Raw genomic sequence first — 15,455 nt, forward strand, 5'->3', positions numbered from 1 at the left:
CTTTTTCCAAACTGGGAGACTGAAAAAAAAAAAAAAAAAAAAAAAAAAAATTGGTAAATACATTGGTAATAACTATGTGTGCTCCTTCTGCACGGAAAGAGAAACGATCTCTCATATACTGCTACACTGTAACTATGCGAGAGCTATTTGGCACTACTTCGGTATCAGAACAGGTAATTTTCGAACAGTTATTGAGTGGATAATGTTTTGGCAAACGATGGATGAAGAAGGTATGGCGAGGATGGCAAAAATAATGTGGTTCATTTGGAAAGCACGATGCGAGAAAAGCTTCGGCAGGGAGGACGGTACACCTCAACAGACCATTCACAGAATTCAAGGCTTCGAGACAAGCTGGCGGGTCCACAAACCAAAGAAACCAGAGGTGAATAAACCAAGATGGCAACCTCCGGAACAACCGTTCCTCAAGATTAATGTGGATGCATCATTTACCAACTATGCGGAACCGGCGGGATTTGGAAGTATAATTCATGATGACCGGGGAGATTTCATAATCGCCAGGGCGGGCTCCATCCGAGGACAAACTGCAGAGGAGTGCGAAAGTATAGCGATTCTGGAGGCAATCAAATGGGCGTCCGAACTCAACATTACCCATCTCCAGATTGAAAGTGATAACTGCAACATTATCAACTACCTAAAGAAGCAGCATGACAATATCAATTGGCAATCGAAGGATTACATGGATCAAATACTATCTCTTGCGGGAACCTTCGTGAATCTCACTTTCCACTATGGTCCACGTACGATCAATACACAGGCGGACCTATTGGCCAAATGGGGGAGAAGAACTACCGAAAGGCGAATCTGGAACTCCAAAGAGGTGATGACCGCGGACCTGAGCCTGCACTTAGTTTGAGTTTTTGTTTTTGTTTTCTGTCAGCAAAAAAAAAAATGCCCTTTTTCCACTTTTTTATTTTTTTGTTTCCCACCCTACCTTCCAATAAATAACATATCTAGAATTTCTAGATATGTTCAAATTATCCCCAAATCAGAGAGTAAAACGGGTGTTCTTCATCTCTCTCTTGATTTCCTCTCAACCAAAGCTCGAAATCACTATTTGAATCAACTATCACTTCAAATTTCTATCTCAATCTAGTCTTAGTTCTCAAATATCTCAGTTGATTTCTCTTTCAACTCCTCATTAAGCTAAAGTGGATCCTAAGAAACCTTTGAAAGCTCTCACTCTCTCTCTAGGTCAAAATTTTCAAAATCATCAAATCGATCGACCTTATGAAGTAAATTTGTCTCTCTTCTTCATCAATCGAAGGTTGAAGTCCCTCCAAAATCATAATCTTCATCAATAAAACAATTAGCAAAAATCCAGATGAAATGTATGACCATAAAGGGTTTGATGAAATGACTAAGAGAGGTTATTATGTTACAATGTAATAGAAATACAAGTATGCAAATGCGAGTCTCTTACTTTGCCAATCAAGTGTTTGATGAAATGACTAAGAGGAGTTATTATGTTATAGTGTAGTAGGAACACAAATATGTAAAATGTAGGTGTCTTACCTTGCCAATTAAGTGTTTGATGAAATGACTAAGAGAGGTTATTATGTCATCATGTAATGGAAACACAAGTATGCAAAGTGTGGGTCTCTTCCTTAGTCAATCAAGTGTTTGATGAAATTCCAAGGAGAGGCCATTATGTCATACGAGTTGACTTATGTTGTTGTCCATTCCATTGGCTGATATCAATTTTTCAATCATATATTGTTGAATGTTTTGTACTCTTATTGTTTTCCGTTAAATTTGAACATTAATTTTGTAAAATGCAAAGAGAAGAACACGTTCTTGGTGTTTCTATGTAACGACTATCTATATCATAGTTTCAATACAAATCGGTAGTTTCATATCGAAATCCCTGAAGGGAATCGACACTAAGCCACCGATTTGAACAGTGGCTTAATCTAGAGTTATTTCAGTCCTAATCGGTGGCTTCATGTCGATCCTCTTCAAATGAGTTCGACATGAAGTCACCGATATCCCTCCAACAGCTTTCCTAGGCTACTGGAATTCAAATCGGTTGGCGCATGTCGAATCCGCTTAAAGGGAATCGACACGAAGTCACCGATTTGAAACAACTACCTAAATCATGGTTTCAATTAAAATCGATAGCTCCATGTCGAACTCACCCAAAGACAATCGGCGGTTTCGTGTCGAACTCAACTCTAGTAGCTTTGCTAAGCTTTTGGAGTTCAAATCGGTGGCTTTGTGTCGATTCCCTTTAAGCGGATTCGACATGAGCCAACCGATTTGAACTCCAACCCAATTAAAGTAACCCACGCAAGCTACTGGAGTGCATATCGGTGACTTCATGTAAAACTCACTTAAAGGGGATCGATATGAAGCCACCGATCTTTACTTGATTAAATAATTGGTGGATCAAATTCACGATAAAGAACTGAAAGAGATTTAAAAATATCAAGCTCTTATTAGACATAAATTCATAAACTAAAAAATCTTTGTTTTCCTCAACACAATAACGTAAAAGTGAAACAACAATAATACGTGAATGTTTATACTTCTCGAGCAGTGTTGGTTCAAGCCTTTGTTCCTTCCTTTGCTTCAAGTTTTTGGAGCTCTTCTATTCTCGGAATTCATGCTCTATCCCTTCCCTTTGTGCCTTATACCTGAACTCTTTACCCACAAACAAAAGCATTACAATTTATAATTAGTTTACAGAGTACCGATTAAGATTAATCTATTACAAAAACTCCATTAAAATCATTAAAACCAAACAACACCATGAACACTTTTGCATACAATTACATATTGAACTATGATTTCAATGGTGGTCATGGAGTAACGAGTTCATGTATGAGGCACAAAGGGGTAACCTGCAAACATGGCAAATAAACACCCAACTGCTTTTCTAAGCTCTAACTTTTTTTCATACAAAGAAACCAAAATCCTATGAGATTCAATCACAAAGCCGTGGTTATCTTGTTTTACAAAATTAACAGACATGGACTATCTAATAAGTTCTCGTTCTCTTACTATTCTTCCCCTTTCAATCAAAAGAGTGTCTCGTTAACTTAATTACCCACTCTTCGACTAGCATAGAATGCTACCCATTACAACTTATTTTCAGTACTGATTATCCCGTTCCAGCTTCCATTTTAGTAAAATGGATTTGATCTCATCAAACACTTCTATTCATATCTTCTCTTTCTAGCATCCTGGGTTTCACTATGCAATTCTAGAACCTGCAACTTATATCAAACCTAAGTTCTGCAGTCGTTGATATTTTTGTGTCGCATGCTAAGATATTAAGAATAAACCACCCGTTGCAATTGCATAGTTATCTTTCCTACTTCTGTTTCCACCTCCTAAGTTCATGTGTGTTATTTTCACTTCCCATATTGTTTTCTAGAGAGTCTATCCCAGCAATATATAGACAAAGTAAAATAAAGGAAATGGGGGGATACTTAATCTACTCAAATTCCTAGCAAAATCCACTTCACAAATACTTTGTAAGAAGAAACTCAAAGAAAATCTATAATAACTCACCTCCATAATCTCACTTAAAGAAGAAGAGCTTGACATTGACATTCTCCGAGAGCAAACAATACGTGCAACGGATCAAGTAAGACACATAAGAAGTGGAACACCAGATTGCCGAGAGTCGAAGGTGAATCATCTCTTAGCACATTGTAACATCTTCTGTTGTTCATAACAAGGTCATGTTGTTGCAACTGGTTAACTTAATGTAGCAAAGGAAACAACAAGACATGTGAAACTATTTCATCTCTATGAAAACTATTTCATCTCTACGAAAACTATTTCATCTCTACGAAAACTATTTAGCTCTCGCAGAGGCAACTATTCAACCATCTCAAAATCTAACATATTCTGATATCGCATAATAACCATATTAGCACAATCACATTTATCAATACCAGCTAATTTTGGTAACTTTCATGGATAATACACCCATAATGAAAAAATTCATCCACAAGTAACGAGAAGATGCGACTACAAACTGCAAGACAACTACTATAACAAAAGGGTCATCGATAATCATTCAATATCAAACACACAATCAATCGAACCACAAAATAAAACACACAATAAAAACCATAAATTTTTTGTAGTATAAACCATAGGTTTTGGTAAATAATCAAACCCTAGATTTCAATCCATTGATACAACATAAAATAAAACGTAAACATATAACATTGTGTAAATTTAGAGATGAAATACCTGTTTGAGATAGATAGAGAATAGTCTTTATAGATTTCGACCTAGAGAGAAAGTATGGGAGCTTCTCAAGCTTATGATTCAACCTTAGGTATCTTGAAGAGATGAAAAAGAGATCAAAATCGAGTTACTTCGAGTGACAGATTGGTTGGAGCAAGAAATTTGAACGGATGGTTCAGTGAAATCGAGCTACTAGTGAGATTCAAGAGGAGAGAGATGAAGAAATCGTTTTCCCCCTTTTCTTTCTCTGATTTGGGTATAATCTGAACATATCAAGAAATTCTAGATATGTTATTTATAGGAGGGTAAGGTGGGAAACAAAAAAACAGCAAATTTGAAAGAGGACATTTTACTAAACATTTCTTGAGGTGGGGCAAAAAAAAGGAAAACACCCTCCAATCGGGGCATTTCACCAAAATCCCCGGTAGTATTGAAGAAATGCACTCAATTCTAAAAGATTTTAGAACAAATGATGGCATAATTGAAAAGGTAGATTTCGAAATCAAAAGAGTTAATCTTTGTCCCAATAAACACCCCAAATAACATCTTTGAATTCTAAAATAGGGTAGAAGTTAATAATTCTTTATCGAGTAAGCCTGTAAAGGTGAACCAACATTTACTCCTACCGGTATAATTTTTGCTTATCATATTAGCAAATCTCAACTATATTTTCGAATTGGTCTAAACTGTACCATAAGAGGGTAAGATTTCCTTTTATTTAAATTATAAAATAATAATGATAGAAATGTAGAATATTTCGTTACCATTTTTGCTTGGAGCCTTCATAATTACCCGTCAAATGAGAGAAATCAACTTGATATCTTAGCCTATAAATAAATGAAACCTAAATCTACTTACTCCATTGTATCATTTGCAGAATTTTCTCTGATATCTTAGCCTATAAATAAATGAAACCTAAATCAACTTCATAATTACGTTGTCATGCATCAAGTCCTTATTTCATGCTGATATAACGGAAAACCATTTTTTGACATCAGCACAAAGTATTTATTGATTATTAATTCAAGTATAAGGACAACAATTTTGGTTATAAATAACCATTAATGTTGATGGTGGACATCAAGACTCCATTGTCAAGCTTTTGTGAAGATGGCTTCATCTGTCTGGGTTCTTCAAGTTATGGAAGATTCGAATAAAGTCGAGATTTTTAGGGTTCGACGAGGGAGACAGTTAAAAGAAATTGTACACCAATTTGTTTTTGAAGATTTACATTCTCAAAGATTTAGAGTGGTTTGTCCCCGGTAAAAGATCTAATAATTCTGATAGCAGAAGGTTTATTTTTGTAAATTGAAGGTTATTCATTTTCGTAAGGGGTAGCCCAACCACTTTATGACGTATGAAATGCTTAACAGAATTGGCAGTGTCGGAAGCACGGTTTATGCCTAGTAAACTAATAAAATAAAAAGTTAGACTTAATAGCATAATTTCCTCGCAGAAACGAATATAACTTATTATAGTTGCACATTTACTGCTTAATTTGAACAAAGTACCGTGGATTACGAGCGTTTACGTATATATTTACCTTAATTTCTTCAATTCTTCATTATTAGGTTCCCTATTTTGTCACTTGCAAATTTAACTTCTTTATGAACCACAATTATCTTCATATGAAACGACCTTAACTTAAATAAATATGAGAGAAGAAGCTACAAAAATTGGCGTATCCCATACCTAAATATGAATCAACCGCCCATTGAAAGCAAATAAGTTCATCAAGAGAGAGAAAAATAATAGAGGCTGTTATCGTGTAGATCTGAAGTAGAATTTCATTTGTAACCTATTCTAACATTGCTCTCACCAAAAACAACACTTTATTATCTCTAGTCCTAACACTATTGATTACAAGTACACACGAGATGTGTTGGAATCGGAGCCAATTTTGGCTCGAGCCGACTCGTCAAACTCAGAAACGGAATGTGCCATTGCGTTCGTCTCGCCGAGCTCTACGATTTAGAGCCAAGAATCACTCAAATCCGATTCCGGATGAATGAGAAATTCAAGGTTAAAGTTTGAACGAAAAATCGGTTGAAATAGGTACTAAAGCGTCAAAGAGGACAAGTCAAGTTGAGGGGCATTTGCGCGAAGAGGACGCGCGCCAATCTGGACGGTCAGCGTTCATCGCGCGGGATGTCACGCGATCTGACGTCAGGCGTTCCTTCCGCGTTCGGGCACGCTCCGGGCTACGATCTAACGGTCGTTTGATCAACTGTGGGACAGTTTCGGGACAGATCACGATCATCTAAAGGCTGCTGTTTCACCCGAGTTGTGAAGGCAGATCCAACGGTCTAAAACCCACCCGAAATTCCCAGTTATATAACCAACTCTCCTCAAAGAGTTGTGTCCCTAAAAACCAAGAGTTTTGTCCCCAAAACTCTAGAGATGTGTCCCAAAAGTTTATACCTATTCAATTCCTATAAATACCACCCAAACTCACTTCATTTTTCAATCAATTCATTCTCTTCTCTTCTTCTCTTCCCTTCTAACAATTAGAGGTTCTGGTTAGCCTAGAATATCTAATTAAAGAAGTATTTTCTAGAGGTTCTGGATAAGACTAGAATATCTAGAAAAGGAAGAAAGAAGTTCTTCATAGGTCGTCTAGAACATCAATTCAATTCATTCTCTTCTTCTCTTCCCTTCTAACAATTAGAGGTTCTGGTTAGCCTAGAATATCTAATTAAAGAAGTATTTTCTAGAGGTTCTGGATAGACTAGAATATCTGGAAAAGGAAGAAAGAAGTCTCGAGTGAAATCTGAATTTCCAAAGCATCTAGAAGATCATCCGCATCAGTCACAGAGCTCATAATACTGACAAAGGTTCGCCCGCTTTCAGAATATAGAAGTACCATCTTAAAATTCTGAAAGGTTAGTCGTTGTATCCCGAAGGCATTCACCCTAACGTTTGGTACTGTTACGGGGGTGTAAAATGTCTTAAGGAAAGAGAATTTATTCTTGCCTCGACTACATTAGATACCTATCTCGGTTAGCCCGAAAGAAGGAATATTGACTTATCTTTATTCTTTAATAGTTTATCTCTCTATAAAGTTAGAGAAAGGAAACTCTGTCTGAATCAAGCCAAGACAGAGAGAAATCGACTAATCGATTAATAACCAGAGAACAACAATCTTAAGACAATTTACATAGCAATTATTTCTCTGGTTATAAGATATTAATTTGGCTTACTTTCTGTGTGTTTCAGAAAAGGAAATGGCACGAACAAGAACCACCCTACGGGTTGTTCAGCCTAACACCACATATGTGGAAAACCCAGAGATGTTCAAGGGAACTGACTTCGCTCTGAAGCAGAAGCGAGGCAAGTCGAGGAAAAGGCAAAGGCCTGTCGAATGCTACAAATGTAGAAAGCGAGGCCACCTAGCCAAAGATTGTCACTCCACATATGACAGTCAAAGGGAAAAAGCCGATAACCAAGCTTTATTAGCAAAAGACACCGAAAATCGGAATCACCGTCTAATGATTACTGAATTCGAAAAGGCGTTTGATATACTTCATAAGATGAACCTCTGTGCAGAGGCACATGAAGATAACCTGGTTAACAACCAGAGATGGTGGGTCGATTCTAAGACAAATCATCACGTTTGTAGTGACAAAAGCCTATTCTCTTCCTATACAGAGGTAGCCGAAGGAGAGACCTTATTCAAGGAAAACGGCTCGATCACCCAAGTCAAAGGAAGGGGAAAGATCGTCTTAAAATTCACTTCCGAAATAGAGGTGACTTTGGCCGACGTACTCCATGCTCCAGACAATCAAAAGAACTTGATTTCTGGTTCCCTTTTAAGTGAGAACGGGTTCAGACTAATCTTTCTGTCAGATATCGTTATCATATTTAAGAAAACGATGTATATTGGAAAGGGCCACTTATGTGGGGGGTTATTTCAATTAAATGTTACCCATGTAATGCCGAAGGCACCTATTATTAATAAAATTAATAATTATGCGTATATTGTTGAGTCTTCCAATATTTGTCACGAAAGATTAGGACATGTGAATAATAAGTCATCAAAGAAATTAATGAGCTTGGAGTTAAATTCCGAAACTCGAAATTTACTCAAAGACGTACATGTCAAACATGTATATAGTCAAAAATGACTAAAACGTTGTTCAAGTCTTTAGACTGAATTCACAATGAACTCTGTAACCTAAAAACGGTTCAAACATGAGGTGGAAAAAGGTAATTCATTACCTTTATCGATGACTCCACTTGTTTCTGTTATATTACTTACTAAAGTGTAAGAAATCGAAAAGTTCGAGCTTTATAAAATCAAAGTAGAAACTCAACTTTATAAAAAGATTGAGGATTTGAGAAACGGTTGAGATGGAGAGTATGAATCTCCGTTCGCCAAGATATACGCCAAGAATGGCATAGTTCATCAAACGGCGACTCTTTTGGTATAATGAAAGCACAGAACAACAAGATGTACATACGAACTCATGTATACACACCACCCATAAGATATCTCATATGATTATAAGGAAATTTGTCACGATATTCCATTTACGCACAACGTACGGTAGTAAATTACGAGTTCAATAAATCTAACTTCTAAACTCTCATCAGGATAAATAATAATTCAAAATATTTGTAGCTTTAGAAGAAGAGTTTAAATTTCTATTGCGTATTGTTCCACCAACCAAATCCCTAAATTCCAGATAACTCTTAAGATTTTAGTATTAAAGAAATGCATTCAATTCTAAAAATATTTTGGAATAAAATTATGGCATAATCGAAAAGGTAGATTTCGAAATCAAAAGAGTTAATCTTTGTCCCAATAAACACCCCAAATAACATCTTTGAATTCTAAAATAGGGTATAAGTTAATAATTCTTTATCGAGTAAGCCTGTCAAGGTGAATCAACATTTACTCCTACCGGTATAATTTTTGCTTATCATATTAGCAAATCTCAACTATATTTTCAAATTGGTCTAAACTATACCATAAGAGGGTAAGATTTCCTTTTATTTAAATTACAAAATAATTATGATAGAAATGTAGAATATTCCATTACCATTTTTGCTTGGAGCCTTCATAATTACCCGTCAAATGAGAGAAATCAACTTGATATCTTAGCCTATAAATAAATGAAACCTAAATCTACTCACTCCATGGTATCATTTGCAGAATTTTCTCTGATATTGTATCCAATGTCTGAGTACTTGGTACAAGTAGTTGTTTAACTTTTCTTTTAGCTCTTCTTTTGTTTTGGTCTCATAATTACTAAGGGTAATCTGTGAAGGAGCACTTGGCTAATCAGATGATCAACAAATATGTTGAATCATGCCGTTTTTGTTATAAACGCGACAACTCGGCTCAAATAAAACTTGTGAACTTCCGCAAGTTGAAAGATGATAGGATTCTCCACTGGTGCAAAACTATTTGGTATTGTAGATTTTCTTCTCTTTTACTTTAAAACAGAAACATAGGTTCATATATATATATATATATATATATATACACACGCGATTCTTCTATTGTTCTCTATGTTATTCTTGTACGAAAGTTAATTCAACACAACGTCTTACTTTGCAGGAGTACATTATTTATCATTATGACTTTCACTCTCATGTGCATCCTCTCATGCATTGGCCTCAAGAACTTGATTTACCTTTATAGCGCACCAAATGAAGCAATTCAAGCTCTCGACGTCGTGTGGAGAGAAACACTTAAAAAAGGTAATGTTTTCTTATCTTTTTTTTGTTCATTTTTTTGTTGTTCTTGAGATCTTTTCAAAAATCTAAATCTTGTAGCACTTTATACAACAAATTCTAAACCAGCTTCTTATTCTAAAAATGCTATACTATTTTGAAAACTAATCCATGAAACTTATTTGGAAAATTAGTGCCCACAGAAAACTAATCTTGTTCTACTTTTGTTGTACAATAATTTTTTTGTTCTTCCTCGAGTTTTCAGTGCTCCATCTCTAGAGCACAAAATAAAACGAATTGTTTCGGAAAATTTTCATCATTACTTTCAACCCATATAACTTAGCTCTGTTGACGTAAATCCTTCGTGCTTCAAATCAAGACTGAATAATGGTCTAACTATGATGCCAGCACCATTGGCACAAGTGACACCAAGGAGAATAGTCTCAAGAGAAAAATACAAGAGAATTGAGGAAGTGCCAGAGGGTGCGTACACTAAAAGGGCGAAAACGAAGATATCCGAAAGCAGCAAACTGGTACGTAAAATATGTAAATAATTTGTATTAAATATTATTATGTAGTCCTCATATGGATCTTTCTTAATCCAAATATGTTTTTTCTGAATCGGTTCCTTTATCATGACTACCATTTTTACCCATGCATTATTAGTATTTTAGACATTAGAAGTAGGGTTAGGATTATTTGCTCACTATCTTTGCAGGATGTTTAGTCAAGAAAAACGAAGCTAATCACATATACCAACCATTATTAGCGAGATTCCTAACATTGAGCTTACCTTTGATGTCGATACAGGACAAGGATGGAATGTTGGTTCCGTCCTGACAAAGCAGGATACGGGGAGGTAAACGTGTCATTGTACTGAATTTGTGATAGAACTGGAAACTGGTAGGGAGGGTACATTGCCACTTGATCATGAGCAAATGCTTATAAGAGGTCTGTCAATCAATACATACAGTCTCTCCTTTTCGGGTCAGAAGATCAGTACAAACTCGTAAAAGATCATCTTACGTTCAAGAGCTTTTCACTCACTCTTGTCTCTTAGGAGGCGAAAAAGTTGTAACATGGTTCTAATCTTGAGAACTATCAATCTCAATTCCTCCATGCTTGGATCATATGTACTTTTAATAGGGAAATGTTAAAATCACAAGAGATTTTGACAAAAGAAAGGTTTTTTATCTCATAGTTTTATTGTGTAAATTAAATGAAAATTTATACTTGTTCAATGGTAATGGGTTTTGACTATGTCTATCTGTTAGAATTACATTTATACTTTTTCGGTTGATGAGAAGGGTTTCTTGTTCAAAGGCAATGGGTTTTGGCTATGTCTAAATTAAATGAAAATTTATACTTGTTCAACGGGAGAGCCAGTCCGGGATGACCCTTCTTCCGCCTCGGAAGGACCCGAACCAAGGGTTGATGGGGGAAATTCTTAACTTTCCTCCTTCTAATTACAATGTGAATCTTCTACTCTGACTGTCTTCTTTTTGCATTTAATTTTTCTTGAAGGGATAGTTCGGAGTTGCGGTGAATTTGTCGTCTTCTTTTAGCTTTCTCCGTTGAACAAATAAAATTCTCTGTTAACATAAATATTTCTCAGAGCAAATTAATTGCAAACGACACTTCGTTTGTATCTGCCAGAGATACTTTGAGGGCCCCCCATCTCCTTCCTCTTGTTCTTCTTCCCCCGATTTTTAGAAGAAAAGCGATAGTCGTTGTTTCTTTTGTTTATTTCGTTTGTATGTAAATTCTCTTTTTTGTATGAAATTAATTACTTTGTCGTCGTTGAATGATTTCTAATGATGTCGAAATTTGTACTTCTGCTATCATTCAAGATGTTGAGACTGCTACGTTGAATCTTGAACTACTACTCACGAATTGGGTACGCGAAATCTGCAAAGAACTAGGAAACCTCTCTAACGCTCAAGCCAGACTGTTTGTCTTTATAGTTAATATATAAATTATTGAATGTTTCCAAGTTTAGGAGCTTTGACTTATTCGTTGGTTGCCCAGTTTAGGGCGAAACTTTACCTTTTATAGGCTTCTTTAGCCGACTACTATTTTGTAGCTATGTGATATTAGGATTCCTCTTTGGAATTATCCTTCATATGTGATATAGGCAAGTTCTTTTTTTAAGGATCCTTGCTATTTAAATTTTATTTTTTTTGTGCTCCTAGGATGAGCTTTTATGCCCATAGAATGACTTAGTCAATGAAGATGGTTCTACATACGAGATGGTTAGATCCTTTCATAGAATAAGCTCTGAAGAAACTCGTTTTCTCCCTTCAACATCTAAATTATAATATATATTAGGGTATAGCCCGTGCCCTAGGACATGGATTGTAGTATCAATCAAAATTAACGAAATTGGTTGTGAAATCAAGCAAATTGTCATAAACTTATCTTAACCAGAAATGTAATATTCGGTACAAAATATTAATATAAAGATAAACCAACAATCTTGTAACAGATTCTTGTACATTAAGAAAGAATATATAAGTTGAAATTTAGATAAACGAAACGTAAATACATTAAACATGGAACATTAAGCAAATAAGAAAAACTTATACAATTTCAGTTCTTTTGCACAACTTTTTCAATATCCAAGAAAAGGTGGTTTTTTCTCTTCGTAACACTCGTAAACTTGATCTCCAAAATACCCCATTTGCATTTCCTGTAGAAGCAACAAACAACATTTCAATAACCATCAAATAAATATAGGTTTAAGAGAACTGTAGAAATGACAGTACCGAAATAAAAGACTTTCCATTTTTTTTTCTTAATCACTTCCAGATTTCATTGACACTGAAGAATCAAAACAACAGCTTCTTCTTGTATCTCTCCCTGGGTGATGACCAACAAAACATAAGATATCAAAAATATAAACTAAACCGAACGGAAATTATTGTAAAACCCGTTCACTAAATGTCGGGTTTTACCATAATTGTTTTTGATACTTTTCTTTCTGGAGTGGGACTACGGAGTAACCAAAAGCTTAATTGGATAATCCATTAACACAACTTTGGAGTTTCTAGCGGCGATACACCATGTCCACCAGTGCTTGCGCGAATAATAGTAATAATAGCTGGATTTATAGATGCATGTTGGCTCATTTTTATTTGCAACTAAAGTTCAGAACATGTCAACAGAGGAAAGGTTTATCAGAACTCAAAAAGAAGTTTCACCCTGCATTTATGTTTCTTCATAATGGGTTGAACTTTTTTTTCTATTTTATTGAGAATCTTTTTTGCTTCATTTTCTCCAAACTTTATAAGAACTTTAATTTTCCACACTTTTTCAATAGAGAAGTCTTATAGGAACTGGATGATTATATCGTGTCAAATACCTAGCACGTTCCTACTTTCCACTCATTATGAAATTCTTGTCAAGGTCACAGATGGCAGGATGCATTTTTCAGAAGAAACAATCAGCTATTGGTTCTAATAGAACTTCACCACTAACTACACATAGATAGGAAGGATAAATATCTTCTATCTTCATTAATCATCAACAATTGAAACAGCTTAAACATTGACAATAAATTTTAAGACCGTGCCAAAATCATGGGTTGTGTGGGGTTTGGAATTCTTATTCCTTGTGGATTCCATCATTCTAACTTAAAAATGGACACTAGTTTACTTGGCATGAACATATAGCAATTGCAATAACATCCCACAAACTAAACTTGATTCTAGATCTAAATTCCTATAGTAAGTAAGATTAATTGACAAATTTATCAACCAATTACTCTCTGAGAATCTATAGGTCAGGAAACGCTAATTGGTTTCTTCAACGTTTTTTAGGTCAGTAAATGATGAAGATCATCTAACCCGATGAATAAGATATTCCAAAATGATGACTAACATGCATATAATAAGAAACTTAATGAATTCATATAAATAAGAACCCTACAACGCCAATATAAAAGAGAAAGTAGAGAGAGAAAGTTATACCTCTTGTCAAAAGCTCCACCTTTCTGACTGAGGAAAAATCAGAATAGAAAAATTTTAATGCAGTTACTGCAAAAATAAATTCCGAACAGTTAGAATAACCAAAGAACGAAATTGAAGATTTAAAGACAAATCCTTGAGAGAGTAAGTAAAGAATAACCTCAATTTAGAAATCAACATAATTGTTTGAGAAAGTTTCTAGAAACAATGGGAGCCATCTTTCCAAAAACTAACTTGCTACTTGAGATAGTGAGATAAATTTTCGAAATTCTGACATTTTCTCTATTTTACAAGAAACCGAATCCAAGACATAAAATTTATTTCCATTTTTATTTACTCTTTGTTCCTTCATCAATATTACAATGGAATTGAATCAATGAGAAAAATTCTCTTGGATTATGGGTTTTCTCCCACATGAGAATTGAGGTTTTCGGTAAAGAATTGAAAACACTTCGATTCCCAACTTTTCTTCTAGCAGAATCAGTTACAATGGAGATGAAAACCCTGGGATTTTTAAACGAACAAACTGAACCCAATGAGTGTTTGCTCAAGATGAGGATTAGATTGAATGTCGTGAGGAAGATTGCTTGCCAACAATAATTTTAGGTTAAGGATTTTAATGGAGGGGGGTGTCCTTAAAACCAATACCAAGTTTTGGGGTTATTTGCAAAAATATGTCTACTTACTAAAACATGTCCATATACAGTCGATGTCCCTATACACTCGACTCGTGTCCAGAATTTCTTTCACTCGGCTGTCCGTCCTCCCGACACTATCCATATCTATCTTATTCCTAAAACGCCTATGCCCCAAACCCTTGCGGACTACCGCCCAATCAGTCTCCTTAACACAACTTACAAAATCATCACAAAAATTCTCGCAGAACGTCTGAAACTCAGTCTCAACCCCATCATATCTCCTTTCCAAGCTGCTTATGTCCGGGACAGACAGATTTCAGACAACATTATCATTTGTGAAGGACTTATTCAATCGTTCAAAAAGATAAAAGGGGCGACGGGTTACTTCGGACTTAAATTAGATATGTCCAAAGCTTTCGATAGAATTGAATGGTCTTTTTTATGGAAGTTATGAGGAACTTCGGTTTCTCCGAACACTGGTGCAACTTGATTTTTAAACTGCATCTCTACTACAAGTAAAAGTACTTATACTTTTGGTTGTCAAACAACCGCTAAATGTACCACAAAAAGTCAATTTAAGAAGTACATACATTTCATCTCTCAATCTAATGTGTCTGACCAGCCACAAACTCCTAAACTGGTTTGATTCAATGGATTGGACTCCAAAAATGTTCTGTACATCTTGGGCATTGAGGACTCTCAAAATATCCCACTAATGCATTAGACATTTTCAAGGCCCTAGTATCTCAACCTAATACCTCAAACATTTGCATACTCATAAGAGTCTTATAGACGTTCCCATTGTTTTAAATTTTCAATAGACACTCCCTTTAGCGGGTGGGGATTCGTTCATGCGTAAAGTGGCATGTTTAGCAATAATAGAGTGCTCGGAGAAATTTATTCCTATTAATAATGAGTTCGATTTTCTTAGTGATTCCCTTAAACGGCC

The 15,455-nt window shown here is 35.4% G+C and overlaps 1 protein-coding gene across 1 annotated transcript; it reads left to right on the forward strand.

Moving 5' to 3' along the window:
• The first annotated feature begins 217 nt into the window (after window positions 1–217).
• LOC147558996 (uncharacterized) lies at window positions 218–874 on the forward strand. Its single transcript, XM_086659134.1, has one exon. It carries the CDS (start codon window positions 218–220, stop codon window positions 872–874), a length of 657 nt encoding a protein of 218 aa, XP_086515260.1.
• The last annotated feature ends 14,581 nt before the right edge of the window (window positions 875–15,455 follow it).

This window comes from Eschscholzia californica, unplaced genomic scaffold (genome assembly GCF_041429995.1).
Source record: "Eschscholzia californica isolate CP2 unplaced genomic scaffold, dmEscCali1.0.p SCAF_2, whole genome shotgun sequence".
In the NCBI taxonomy this organism is placed as follows: Eukaryota; Viridiplantae; Streptophyta; class Magnoliopsida; order Ranunculales; family Papaveraceae; genus Eschscholzia; species Eschscholzia californica.

Excerpts from the sequence above, each read along its gene's own strand:
- LOC147558996 (XM_086659134.1), top strand. The coding sequence starts at position 218 with ATGGATGAAGAAGGTATGGCGAGGATGGCAAAAATAATGTGGTTCATT.